The 14,860-nt window shown below is 43.7% G+C and overlaps 1 protein-coding gene across 2 annotated transcripts in view; it reads left to right on the forward strand.

Annotated features, from left to right (window-relative positions):
- The first annotated feature begins 1,323 nt into the window (after nt 1-1,323).
- stimate (STIM activating enhance) overlaps nt 1,324-14,860 on the forward strand; it is a 145,554-nt gene continuing 132,017 nt past the window's right edge. Inside the window, exon 1 of one of the 2 annotated variants that reach the window (XM_043713121.1) lies at nt 1,324-3,010. In XM_043713121.1, coding sequence (XP_043569056.1) covers nt 2,806-3,010 — 205 coding nt within the window. In that variant the 5' untranslated portion in view covers nt 1,324-2,805. The remainder of the gene's footprint in view (nt 3,011-14,860) is intronic. The other variant, XM_043713119.1, reaches the window with a different exon arrangement.

Below are 14,860 nucleotides of genomic sequence, written 5' to 3' on the forward strand. Positions count from 1 at the left end.
ACTAGTGAGGCTGATGTCAGTGGTGGGAATGTTGCTGGAGAAGGTACTGAGGGATAAAATCTATTTATATTTAGAAAAGAATGGGCTTATCAGTGATAGACAACATGGTTTTGTGCGGGGGAAATTGCACCCTACCAACTTAATAGAGTTCTTCGAGGAAGTGACCAAGTTGATGGATGAAGGAAGGGCTGGAGATGTCATACAAATGGATTTTAGGAAGGCATTTGATAACGTTCCCCATGGTAAACAAAGAGAGAAAGTGAAGTCACATGATGTGCAGGGTGTTCTAGCTAGGTGGATAAAGAACTGGTTGAGCAACAGGAGACAGAGAGTAGTAGGTGAAGGGAGTTTCTCCAAATGGAGAAAGGTGACCAGTGGCGTTCCACAGGGATCAGTCCTGGGGTCACTGTTGTTTGTGATATACATAAATGATCTGGAAGAGGGCACTGTTGGTATGATCAGCAAGTTTGCAGATGACACGAAGATTGGTGGAGTAGCAGAAAACATAGGGGTCTGTCAAAGAATAAAGGAGAATATAGATAGACTGGAGAGTTGGGTGGAGAAATGACAGATGGAGTTCAATCCGGGCAAATGTAAGGTGATGCATTTTGGCAAGTCTAATTCTGCAGCAAATTATACAGTAAACGGAAGAGCCTTGGGAAAAGTTGATGAGCAGAGAGATCTGGGAGTTCAGGTCCATTGCACCCTGAAGGTGGCTGCACAGGTACATTGAGTGGTCAAGAAGGCATATGGTATGCTTGCCTTCATCGGACCGGGTATTGAGTATAAGAGCTGGCAGGTCATGTTAAAATTGTACAAGACTTTGGTTCAGCCGCATTTAGAATACTGTGTATAGTTCTGGTTGCCACATTACCAAAAGGACGTGGATGCTTTGGAGAGGGTGCAGAGAAGGTCTACGAGGATGTTGCCTGGTATGAAAGGTGCTAGCTATGAAGAGTGGTTGAGTAGGTTAGGTTTGATTTCATTAGTAAAAAGGAGATTGAGGGGGGAACCTGATTGAGGTCTACAAAATCATGAACGTATAGACAGGGTACATACAGATAAGCTTTTTCCCAGGGTGAAGGATTTAATAATGAGAAGTCACATTTTCAACGTGAGAGGTGAACTGTTTAAGTGGGATACACGCAGCAAGTACTTTACATGGAGGGTGGTAGGTGCCTGGAATGTGTTGTCAGCAGAGGTAGTAGAAGCAGGCACGGTAGATTCATTTAAGATGTGTCTGGACAGATGCATGAGTAGGTGGGGAGCAGAGGGATGCAGATGCTTAGGAATTGGATGGCAGGTTAGACAGTGGATTTGGATCGGCTCAGGCTTGGAGAGCCGAAAGGCCTGTTCCTGGCCTGTAAATTTTCTTTGTTCTTTATTCTTTGATTACAGGCTCGGATTTAAGGGGTGTGTGATGGACTACAGGCCAATGTTTGGTGGGTGGGGGTTAATGAGTAGCAAGCCGATGTTTGATGGTTTTTGATGGATTACAGGCTGGGTTTTGTGGGGTGATTGATGGATTACAGGCTGGGTTAGAAGGGGTGATTGATGGATTACAGGCTAGGGTTTTGGGGAGAGATTATTTATGGATTACAGGCTGGGGTTTGGGGGAGCAATTGATGGATTAGAGGCTGGAGTTTTGGGGGAGATGATTGATGGATTACAGGCTGATGTTTGGGGGAAATGTTGATGGTTTACAGGTTGGGGTTTGGGAGGTGTGATTGACGGATTACAGGCTGGGGTTTGGGAGGTGTGATTGATGGGTTACAGGCTGCTAGGGTTTGGGGGCATGATTGATGGATTACAGGTCGATGTATGGGTGGACATTGTTGATGAATTGCAGGCAAGTGTTTAGGTGGGGGTTAATGAATTACAGGCTGGAGTTTGGGGGTTATTGATGCATTACGGGCTGGGTTTTGGCAGGTGATTGATGAATTACAGGCTGGGGCTTGAGACATGATTGATAGATTACAGGCTGGGGCTTAAGTGGTGATTAATGGATTGCAGGTTGGGGTTTGGGGAGTGATTGATGTATTACGGGCCAATGTTTGGAGTGTTAATGAATCATAGGTTGGGTCTTGGGTGGGGTGATTGATGGAGTTTTGGGAGATGATTGTTGGATTACAGGCTGGGGTTTGAGGGATTGATTGATGGATTACAGGTTGGTGTTTTGGGGGGGGAGATGATTAATTGATTGATTGATTACAGGCCGATGTTCAGGGGGGTTGGTGAAGGATTACAGGCTGGGGTTGGGGCGGTGATTAATGTATTACAGGTTGGGGTTGGGGGGGAACGATTGTTGAAAAACAGGCTGGGGTTTGGGGGGATGATTGATGGATTACAGGCCAATGTTTGGGTGGAGGGCGTTGACGGTTTACAGACTAATGTTTTGGGGCGGGAGGTTGATGGATTACAGGCCGATGTTTCGGAGGGAGGGAGCTGATGCCTAACAGAATGATGTTTTGATAATCTGTTTTTCTTGGTGGAATCTTCCTGTGTGGCAGATTGTCGTGTGCCGTCAATTCTAGAGAATTATAATTACCCCATCTTTTACTAACTCAGCCAAAAGTCCCTATGATCAAGGCTATTTATAAATACCTCAGTTTTGTTTGGGTTTTTAAACTGAGCAGGCCCTTCTGCTTGTACCTGGAGAAAATGCTCGGAATTTTAGTTCTGCACCGGAAGTTGCCTTTAAACAATGCACCGCGGCCGGAACTACAGCTCCCAGAATGCGGTGCGGGCGGACTGTCGGGAATTGAGGCCGTGACTGGCTGAAGTCTCGGGCTGGATCCCAAATCCATGGCCGACAGCGAGTTCCGGAGCCTGGACACTGTGCAGCGGCTCCTCCGTGGCTCCTATTCCGCTTCCAACACTACCGTCCCACTAGCTACGGCTGGGCGCCCGGGTCCCGGGTCCCGAGGCTGCGAGAATGGCGCCTTGATGGGAAACTTCGGAATGTTCATTCAGGGTCTGCTCGGGGTCGTGGCTTTCAGCCTCTTGATGCGTGAGTACGGGGTGGGGTTAGAGGATCTGAAAGTGGCCCCTTCCCTCTTCCCCCCCCAAATCTCTCGTCCCGTCTCACCGCCACTCCCCCCAAGAATCCCTTATCTCTTGGGATCCCTCTTCCTCTCATCCAACATTTCTCCTCGCTTATCCAGGATCCACAAGCCCAAACCCTCCACACCCCGATCTCCCTTCTCAACCCGGATCCTGTTTACCCTGCGAACCCAGTTCCTCCCGGATGGTAGACCCTCGCCCCGTGTGTCTACAGCAGCTGCTGCTTTATCTGTTGGTAATTCTGAGTGCCCTGAATGAACATTGTGGTTCTCACTGAATTGAATGATACTGCGAAGGCAACAGTTTTGAAGTTTGCTGTTCGGTGTACCCTTTCGGATTGGAGTAAACTAAAGATGGAAAAAGCAATGAGAGTAAATGTATATTCACTAGTATTCCTATAGCCCCTCAAGGTTCAGTCTAAATATTGTCAGTTTGTCTCCTCCGCACATGGATTAATCTTCTTACCATTCCTTGTCAGTGCAGTTCGTCTTTTTACTGGAGTGACCACAATGGGCAAGTACTCCAGGTGACAGTTTGTTTATTTGGATTATATTTTGACTGGAAATACTATAGTTTGAGTATTTTAGATGCGTCAGTTTTTAACTACGGGTGAGAACTCACTAACCTTATTGAGTTCTTTGAGATGGTGACCAAACAGGTGGATGTGGGTAAAGCAGTTGATGTGGTGTATATGGATTTCAGTTAGACATTTGATAAGGTTCTCCACGGTAGGCTTTTGCACAAAATACAGAGGCATGGGATTGAGGGTGATTTAGCAGTCTGGATCAGACATTCTCTAGCTGAAAGAAGACAGAGGGTGGTGGTTGTTGGGAAATGTTCATCCTGGAGTTCAGTGACGAGTGGAGTACTGCAAAGATTTGTTTTTGGGCCACTGCTGTTTTTTATAAATTACCTGGATGAGGTGGTAGAAGGAATAAATTTGTGGATGACACTCAGGTTGTGTGGATAATGCTGAAGGTTGGCAGGGTGGCTCAGTGGTTAGCACTGTTACCTCACAGTACCAGGGACCTGGGTTTGATTCCTGCCTCGGGTGACTGTGTGGCATTTGCACATTCTCCCCGTGCCTGCGTGGATTTCCTCTGGGTGCCCCGGTTTCAGGTGAATTGGCCATGCTAAATTGCCAATGGCGCTCGGCACAATAGTCAGGTCTAAGTATAGGGTAGGGGGATGGGTCTGGGTGGGTTACTTTTCAGAGGGTCGGTGTGGACTTGTTGGGCTGAAGGGCTTGCTTCCATACTGTAGCTATCTAATCCTTGTTCCTTGTTGCAGGTTGCAGAGGGACATAGATAAGCTGCAGAGCTGCATTTGGCCCATATCCCTCTGAACCTTTCCTATTCATGTGCCCATCCAGTTGCCTTTTAAATGATATAACTGTACATGCCTCCACCACATTCTCTGGCAGCTCATCCCATACGTGTACCAACCTCTCCATTTAAAAAAAGTTGCCCCTTAGATCCATTTTAAAACTTTCCCATCTCAACTTAAACTTCTACACTCTAGTTTTGGACACTCATACTCTGAAAAAGATTAGATTAGATTAGATTAGACATTACAGTGTGGAAACAGGCCCTTCGGCCCAACAAGTCCACACCGACCCGCCGAAGCGAAACCCACCCATACCCCTACATTTACCCGTTACCTAACACTACGGGCAATTTAGCATGGCCAATTCACCTGACCCTGCACATCTTTGTGACTGTGGGAGGAAACCGGAGCACCCGGAGGAAACCCACGCAGACACGGGGAGAACGTGCAAACTCCACACAGTCAGTCGCCTGAGGCGGGAAGTGAACCCGGGTCTCAGGCGCTGTGAGGCAGCAGTGCTAACCACTGTGCCACCGTGCCGCCCACAGATCTTGGCTATCCACCCTGTTCGTGCCCTTCATGATTTTATAAACCTGTATAAGGTCACCCCTCAGCTTCCGACACTCTTGGAAAATAGCCCTAGCCTATTTAGCCTCTCCCTACAGCTCAAACCCTCCAATCCTGGCCACATCTTTGTAAATCTTCTCTGCACCCTTTCAAGATTAACAACATCTCTCCTATAGCAGGGAGGTCCGAATTGAACAAATAGCCACACTGCTCACTCCACATCCTCTGTGTTACCTCCTACTTTTAATTAATTTTCAGTCAGTTTAGACCGAGACTTTACCACTGCACTGCAAGGTCCCTTGTATTTACACAGTCGTTAGACCAATTAATGTTAGTCTGTATTTCAACCCTTTCTACACTGATGTGTTAGACCGATTCCTCATGAAAGGCTTTTGCCCAAAATGTCAATTTTCCTGCTCCTCAGATGCTGCCTGACCTGCTGTGCTTTTCCAGTGCCACTCTAATCTAGACTCTGATTTCCAGCATCTGCAGTCCTCACCTTTGCCTGTTAGACTAATACGTTGTGTTGGTCACTCCATTTTCTATGTCACTATCAATTTATTCAGCTGCTTCAGTAGAACAGCCACATGCAGAGAACATGTGTGGAGTGATTGTAAGGTGGTCCATGGAGTGCTGCTGAGGTTGTGTTTTGGGATTCAAAATGCTGCAAATATTTGATTTCTGTCAAATGATTTAGTTGTAAGTTACTTGCCTTTGGAACAAAGAACAATACAGCATAGGGACAGGCCCTTCGAGCCTGTGCTGACACATTTTGCCTTTCCATACTAAAATTGTTTTCACTTGCAGTATCCATATCCCTCTGTTCCCCTTCTATTCATATGTTTGTCCAGGTGCTTTTTGAATGCTGTTAATGTGTCTGCTTCCAACACCACCTCTGGCAGCGCATTCCAGGCACTCTCCACCCTTTGTGTGAAAATATTGCCTCGAACATCTCTCTCAAGCTTCCTCCATCCCACACCTTGAATCTGTGTTCCCCTAGTAATTGACCCCTCCGTCCTGGGAAAAAGCCTAATTTTCCACTCTATCCATGTCATTCACAATCTTTTAAACTTCTATCAGATTGCTCTTCAACCTCCTGCTTTCCAGTGGAAACAAACTCAGTCTATCCAACCTTTCTTCGTAGCGTAAAATCCCCGAAAATCAGGCAACATCCTGGTAAACTTTTTCTGTACTCTGTCCAAAGCATTCAGATCCTTCTGGTAGTCTGACCAGAACTGTACACAATATTCCAACTGTGGCCTAACTAAAGTTCTATGAAGTTGCAGCATAACTTGTCTATCCTTATACTCCATGCCCCTTCCAATGAAGGTGAGCATGCCAAAGGCCTTTTTTACTACCGTATCTACTTGCAATGTTATTTTCAGTGAACTGTGAACCTGCATACATAGATCCCTCTGTATGTCAATACTCCTAGGATTCTGCCATTCACTATATAATTTCTACCTTTAGTTGACCTTCTGAAATGCATCACCTTGCATTTGTCTGGATTAAATTGCATCTGCCATTTTTCTGCCCATGCCTCCAACTGATCTAATCCTGCTGTATCCTCTATCAATCTTCCTCACCATCTGCAACTCTGCCAATCTTTGTATTGTCTGCAAACTTACTAATTAGACTAACCATGTTTTCCTCCAAATCGTGTAGGTAGATCATAAACAGCAGAGGTCCCAGCACTGATCCCTGTGGAACACCACCAGTCACCACTTCCCTTTCCAAAAACCATCCTTCCACCACTACCCTCTGTCTCCATGTCTAAGCCAGCTCTTATCCATCCTGTCAACTCACTGTGACTTTACCTCTTGTACTAGTCTGCCTGTGACCAGTTTTCAGTAACCTCCTCTGTGGCCAAAGAGGATGCAAAGATGTCTGTCAATGTTTGGTAGAACTATAAGTATTTAACTATGCAGAAAAAAGAGCATTTTCAATTTATTTAAACCTAATTCCGATCTGTGATTTAGACACAGTTGGAGGAGATTCCCTCCTAATGGGAAAGGTGAGATAAACAAATCCAGAGTTCCCAGATGACCATGGAATTAGAATGGTTGTGATAGGTGTAAAGCAGAAAGTACAACTGAGAGTCAACAGAAATACCAAAGGTGTAAGCGGAGACCAAAAAACAAATGAGAAAAGCAAAGAGAAATTGAGAAAAGACTAGCAGCTAACAATATGAAATCCCAAAGTCTTCCATAAGTATGTGAACAGTGAGAGTGGTCAAAGGAGGTGTAGGGCGGATCAGAGACCAAATAGGGGATTTTCAGGCAGAGGCAGGGGCCATGACTTAACTATTTCTCATCCCTATTTACCAAAGAGGATGCCGCTGCCCAGGCCATGATGACACAGGAAAAGTCTGTCATTAGGAGGGATCAAAATTAAAAAAGTAGTCTTGGATTGATTGTTGCTGAAAATGTGTTGCTGGAAAAGCGCAGCAGGTCAGGCAGCATCCAGGGAACAGGAGAATCGACGTTTCGGGCATAAGCCCTTCTTCAGGAATGAGGAAAGTTTGTCCAGCAGGCTAAGATAAAAGGTAGGGAGGAGGGACCTGGGGGAGGGGCGTCGGAAATGTGATAGGTGGAAAGAGGTCAAGGTGAGGGTGATAGGTCAGACTGGGGTGGGGGCGGAGAGGTCAGAAAGAAGATTGCAGATTAGGAAGGCGGTGCAGAATTCGATGGATTTGACTGAGACAAGGTGGGGGGAGGGGAAATGAGGAAACTGGTGAAATCCGAGTTCATCCCTTGTGGTTGGAGGGTTCCTAGGCGGAAGATGAGGCGCTCTTCCTCCAACCGTCGTGTTGTTGTGGTCTGGCGATGGAGGAGTCCAAAGACCTGCATATCCTTGGTGGAGTGGGAGGGGGTGTTGAAGTGTTGAGCCACAAGGTGGTTGGGTTGGTAAGATGAGGCGCTCTTCCTCCAACCGGATTGATTGTTGGCAATTAACAAAGCACTAAGGTTGGATCCTTGAAGGTGCCACGACTGTTCAGTAACTGATCTTTCCACCAACCTCTTATTCCAACCAATCCTACTCAACTCTGTTCCAGTAGCATTGTCAATTGAATTTTCTTGTCCTGGATTGTTGTATGTCATTCTCTGGCACCAACCTAAATCTTACAATGCAATGATCACTGTCTCCTACATGTTCCTTTGCTGACACTTTGGAAATGAGTGGAATCAGTGGACCAAGCATGAGGTTCAACAATGCATCCTTCCTTGTTGAACTAGACACGTACTGCTTTAGGAATCTCTCCAGAAAACAATCCCAGGAACACTTGACCCTCACTGACCCTTGATTTAGTTGTATTATCGCTAGACTACTAATCCACAAACCCGGCTAATTATCTGGCAACCTGGATTTGAATCCCGCTGCGGCAAATGGAATTTGAATTCAACCAAAAATGTCTGGAATTAAGAATCTACCAATGACCATAAAACCATCGTCAGAAAAACCCACCTGGCTCACTGATTTCCTTCAAGGAAGGAAATCTGCCATCCTTACCTGGTCTGGCTTATGTGTGACAGGAATGTGATTGACTCTGAACTGCCCTCCGAAATGACCCAGTAATCCCTACAAAGTTTCAACAAAGAACTGAAATCGAACAGACATCAGCATTGACCTAGCCTCCAAAAAAAATGGGAGAAACAACACCATTGACCCTCCTTCCTGACATAGGGCCACAAGTGGGCCATTCAGTCCCTCGAGCCTGCTCTGCCATTCAATAAGATCATGCCTGATCTGTGGCGTAACCTATATGGTTGCCTTGGACCCATTTCCTTGATGCCATTAATTATTAAACATTTGTCTATGTCTGATTTAAATTTAACTATTGAATTAGAATTGACCACCATTTGAAGAAGGTGGTACCAAACCTCCCCTACTGTGTAGAAGTGCTTTCTAACATCTCTCTTGAATTAGGCTTGGCCCTAATTTTTAGATTAGTTCTAGAATCCTCAACCAATGGGAATAGTTTATATCATTTTCTACCCTCTCTGTCCCTGTTAATATCCTGAAGACCTCCATTAAATCACCCTTAACTTTCTAAATTCTAGAAAATAAAATCCCAATTTGCCTAATCTATCTTCATAACCCCTGAAGTCCAGCTACCATCCTTGTAAGCCTGTGCTGAATTCCCTCGAGGGACAGAATTTTGTATAACTTCAGCATAAAATTTACTTTGTACATTTTAGATATAGAGGCCTGCATTCCATTCGCTGCCTTGACTATTTTCTGCACCTGTATGTGACATTTTAAAGGGCTACACACTTGAACTCCCCAAATCTTGTTGGATGTCAACTGTATTTAACTTTGTATTTGTTTTTAAAAAAAACTCTGAATCCATTTTTGGTTTGAAAAGATTGACCTCATTTGCTTATATTAAAATCCATCTGCTGTAGCTTTGCCTATATACCTACTCTGTCAATGTTCTGTTGTAATTTTATGCTGTCATCCACACTGTCTCAATGCTGCCCAATATTGTCATCAGCAAATTTAGATGTTTTGACTTCTTATGCCATTATCCAAGTTGTTAATGAACATTGTGAATAATTGAGGCCCCAATACAGATCCTTGGGGGATCCTCGTCACATCCTGCCAATTTGAGCACCTACCTATTATTCCAAAGTTCCCCCCCCCCCCCCCCCCCCCCTGCTATTCAACCAATTTCCTATCCATGCCAGCAATTTGCCCTCTTCAGAGGGCTTCCATCTTTGTTAACAGTGACTTGTGTGGGATTTTATCCATTATAAGCAATATCTATCAACTCAACACTGTCCACCACATTTGTCACCTCTTCAGAAAATTGAGGTTTATCAGACATGACCTACCCCTCATGAATTCAAGCTGACTCTCTATGATTAATTGAAAATTTTGAGGTGATCTGTTACTTTACTCTTGATTATAGGCACCAGCAAGTTTCCTACCATACATATATAGCTATAACTGGTCTGTAATTCCCTGGTTTCGCTCTGTCATTAAAGTGCAGGGTGACACGAGCAAATTTCAGGTACAACTCCTGAATCCAGGAAACTGAAAGATTATGGTAAAGGCAATGACAGTGTGCTCTTCTACCTCCTTTAATACCCATGGATAGAAACCATCAGTCCTGGTGATTTGGCAGTCTCCAGTTCTGTTAATTTCCCAATTTAATGATTTATTTAAGCTAACTTTATTTGGACCCTGTCGCTGGTCCTCTGTTAACTACTTTTGGACTTCTGACACTATCCTTTTTCACAGTGAACACAAGTGAAATAATCATTCAGCATGTCTGTCATTTCCCTTCAGTCATTTGTCAGTATCCCCATTCTCGACCTTCAGTGGACTATTAGTGCCCTTAACCAGCTGCTTTCCCTTTATGGAAATATAAAATCTCCTGTTATCTTTTATGCACGTTGCAATTTTCCTTTCATAATCCTTTTTAGCCACTCTTATTATCCGCTTTGTGGTCCTTTATTCGTCTTTGTATTTGTCCCATGCTGTGAAATCTCTGGGATAGTGCCAAAATTGGGAGAACTGTCTCGCAGATTATTCGAACAACAGCCTGACCTTAAGGTATGGGACCAGAATTAGCCCGTTCAGATTACTGAGTCTGCTTCACCATTGGATCAAGGCAGTAGGGAAAGCCAACTAAGGTGCTCATACTAACAGAATCATACTGTACGATGTCCCAGATACTGCCATCAATGGATATGTCATAGTTTCAAAGTAAAAGAAGCAGGTGTAGGCCATTTGGTCCATCAAGCCTGCTCTGTCTTTCATTGATCTTATGACTGATCTATCCACCGTCTCAGCTCCTTCTACCTGCGTAATTCCCCTACCATGCAAAAACCTATCCAACTGTCTCTTGAATATATTTAATGAAGCTGCCGAGGCAGAGAATTCCATAGATTCAGTACTCTCTGGGAAAAGCAATTTCTCCTTATCTCTTTCCTAAATCTACTCCCCCTAATCTTGAGGCCACGTCCTCTAGACCTTGTCTCACCCAACCGCGGAAACGACTTATTTGCCTGCCTCTATCTTATCTATTCCTTTCATAATTTTATATATTTCTATAAGATCCCCTCTCATTCTTCTAAATTCTAGTGAGTACAGTCCCTGGCTGTTCAACCTTTCCTCATAGGGTAACCCCCTCATCTCTGAATCAACCTGGTGACCCTCCTCTGCACTGCCTCCAAAGCCATATATCTTCCTCCAAGGAAGGAGACCAGAACTGTGAACAATACTCCAGTTGCGGCCTCACCAACACCTTGTACAATTGCAGCAGAACCTTCCTGCTCTTAAATTCAGTCTCTCTAGCAATGAAAACCAGTATTCTGTTTGCCTTCCTGATTACCTGTTGCACCTGCAAATCAACTTTGTGATTCATGTATGAGCACTTTTATCCCACTGGTAGGGCATATCCAGCAGAGGTATGCAGATGAGCGAGAGTTGCCTCAGAAATTCTCAACATTGATTGTGGAAGTGGTGAAGTCTGATTGCATCAGGCTGAATATGGGCAAGGAAACTTCCTGCAGGTTATCATGTACCGCCTTCTCTTGACTATGTTGAGCAACATTTGGAGGAAGCAGTGAGTGGGTAGGTCACAGAGTGGAGGATTTCAATAACAATCACCAAGAGTGCCTGGACAGCAGCACTACTTTTGTGGAGACAAAGTCCTGCGTTCGTATTGAGCATACCTTCCACTGTTGTGTGGCACTGTTGCCATGATAACTTTTACGCAGTGAAGGACCAAGTTCTATCCCAATAGTTAAAAATCACACAACAGCAGGCCATAGTGCAGCTGGTTTATTTGAAACTTTCGGAGCTACCTTATGAAAGAGCAGCACTCCAAAAGCTTGTACTTTCAAATGAGACTGTTGGACTATAACCTGGTGTGACTACCATGTGGAATCTTATCAAAGGCTTTACTGAAGTCCATGTATACCATGTCAACTGCCGTACTCTCATCCACATGCTTGGGCACCTTCTGAAAAAACTCAATGAAGGACAAAATTCCATTTGCCGCCTTAATTACCTATTGCACTTCAGATCAACCTTCTGTGATTCATGCACAAGGACACCCAGGTCCCTCTGCACAGCAGCATGCTGCAATTTTTTACCATTCAAATAATAGTCCTTTTTACTGTTATTCCCACCAAAATGGATGACTTCATATTTATTGACATTGTACTCCATCTTCCAGACCTTTGCCGACTCACGTAAACTATCTCTGACCCTTTGCAAAGTTACAGTCTTTTGCACATTTTGCTCTGCCACTCATATGAGTGTCATCCAACAACTTTGACACACTCCATATGGTCCCCAACTCCAAATCATCTATGTAATTGTGAATAATTATGGTCCCAGCATTGATTACTGAGGCACACCACTAGTCATTGATCGTCAACCAGAAAGGCACTCATTTATGCCTATTCTTTGCTTGCTATTAGTTCACCAATCCTCTATCCATGCTAATACATTACCCGTAACACCTTGCATCTTTTGTGCAGCATTATCAAATACCTTTTAGAAGTCTAGATACACCACATCTACTGAGTCCCTGCTGTCTGCTGTCCATTGTGCTTGTAATATCTTCATCGAATTCCAGTAGATTAGTTAAGTATGACCTGTCCTTCATGAACCCATGCTATGTCAACGGGACAATTTCTATGTAGATGCCTTGCTGCTACTTCCTTGATAATAGCCTCAAGCATTTTCCCCACTACAGAAGTTAAGTGAACCAGTCTATAATTTGCCATCTTTTGTTTACCTCCTTTTCTAAACAGTAGCATCATATTTGTTGTTTTCTAAACTGCTGAAACTGCCCCAGAGTCCAGTGAAGTTTGGAAAATTACCACAAGTACGTTTGCTATTTATCCCACTATCCTCTTTTAGTACCCTGGGATGCATTACATAAGAGCAAGAAGACTTGTCTATTCTTAGCTCCATTAGCTTGCCTAACATTACCTCTTTTGTGATAATGATTTGTTTCCAGCTCCTCACCTACCTTTGTCTCTGTGAATTACTGGCATGTTATTCGTGTCCCCCACTGAAGATCGACACAAAATACCTGTTCAATGCCGTGGCCATTTCCTCCTATCCCATTACTAAATCCCCCTTTTTGCTCCTCCAAAGGAACAATGTTTACTTTAGCCACTCTTTTTCGTTTTGCATATTTATAGAAACTTTTGTTGTCTGTCTTTATATTCTGAGTTAGATTATGAGAATAAACTATCTTTATAGCTTTTCTCATGGCTTTCTGTTGATCTTTAAAGCTTTCTCAATCTTCTAGTTTCTCGCTGATCTTGGCCACTTTGTTATGTCTTCTCTCTCAATTTGATAGCCTCTCTTATTTACTTAGACACACATGGCCGATTACTCCTTTTCCTACAATCCGTCCTTTTCACTGGTGTATACCTTTTACTGAGCACTTTGAAAAATTTGGAAGGCCTCCACTGTTTGTCAACTGTCCCATCATGGCAGCATCCAGGAAACAGGAGAATCGACGTTTCGGGCATAAGCTCTTCTTCAGGAATGGGCTGAAGAAGCGCTTATGCCCGAAACGTCGATTCTCCTGTTCCCTGGATGCTGCCTGATCTGCGCTTTTCCAGCAACACATTTTCAACTCTGATCTCTAGCATCTGCAGTCCTCACTTTCTCCTCAACTGTCCCATCATAAAGTCTTTGCTTCCAGTGTGCTTTAGTCAACTCCTCACTCATCTTATTGTAGTCTCCTTTGTTTAAGCACAGGTCCCTTGTATTGGATTTTATTTTCTTGCATTCTAAATTCGACCAGAGAGCGATCACAATATGGTTGAATTTAGAATACAGATGGAAAGTGAGAAAAGAATCTAGTACCAGGGTCCTGTGCTCATGCAAAGGAGACTACAATAGGATGAATGAGGAGTTGGCTAAAGTAGACTGGAAGCAAATCTTGTCAGCCTTTAACCCTATTAATTTCTTTAGTATTATTTTGTTACTAATACTGATTTCCTTCAAATCTGCCATCTCAGTAGACCGTTGGTTCTCTAACATTTCTGGGAAATATGTCATCTATAATTTCTTGATTCCCTGTTACAATTTCCCCAGCTTCTCATTGTAAGGGATCTACATTTGTCTTCAGTAACAGTTTCTTTCACATCTGTAGAATTTTTAGTCAATTTCTATGTTCCCTGTAATTTTACTCTACTATGCTATTTTCCCTCCTTGATCACTTTGTCCTCCTTTCTTTGAATTTTCAAATGCTTCCAATCCTTAGCTTGCTACCTTTTTCTCGCAATTTTATATGTCTGCCCTTTTGTATCTAAAACTATCATTAATTGCATTTGTAAGCCATGATTGAGCCACTTTTCCTCTTTCATTTTTGTGACAGATGGAATGAATAATTGTTGTAATTTATGTGCACATTCTTTAAATATTATTCATTGTCTATTGATCGTCAACAGCTTTTGCTCTGTTGCTTGGTTGACCTGTTGCTCGGTATTAAGATCTCTTAATCCATCCTTGCCTCTTCACGCCTCATACACTCATAGTTCTCTTTATTTAGATTCAGGACCCTGTAGTGATTGTAACAAAGTCAGCCAGAGTAAGTTCCCTGATTGGGTCTGTTAATCTGGTCTAGTCAGGGAGCCTTGGCTGACAGATAAGAACAAGAATTTCACGTGTCTTGTGCACTCTGAGAGCTGGCTCTGAGGGAGGTGGATCAGTGTCAAGGACTCTCCACTTGTAAATAAAGGGTTTTTTGGTAATGGGGTACCGGCCTCTGCCGAATTATTTCAGTGGTGATAAGACTGGGATTAATGTTTTTAACTGTGCAAAAATGCCTACTAGCTGAAGTCCAACTGGCTTTATCATTAGAAAATGTAGCAAGTAGAGCATGAGTTGCAGGGTATTCAGAGTGGACAGGCTCATCAGGCTG

Source organism: Chiloscyllium plagiosum, chromosome 22 (genome assembly GCF_004010195.1).
Source record: "Chiloscyllium plagiosum isolate BGI_BamShark_2017 chromosome 22, ASM401019v2, whole genome shotgun sequence".
Classification (NCBI taxonomy): Eukaryota; Metazoa; Chordata; class Chondrichthyes; order Orectolobiformes; family Hemiscylliidae; genus Chiloscyllium; species Chiloscyllium plagiosum.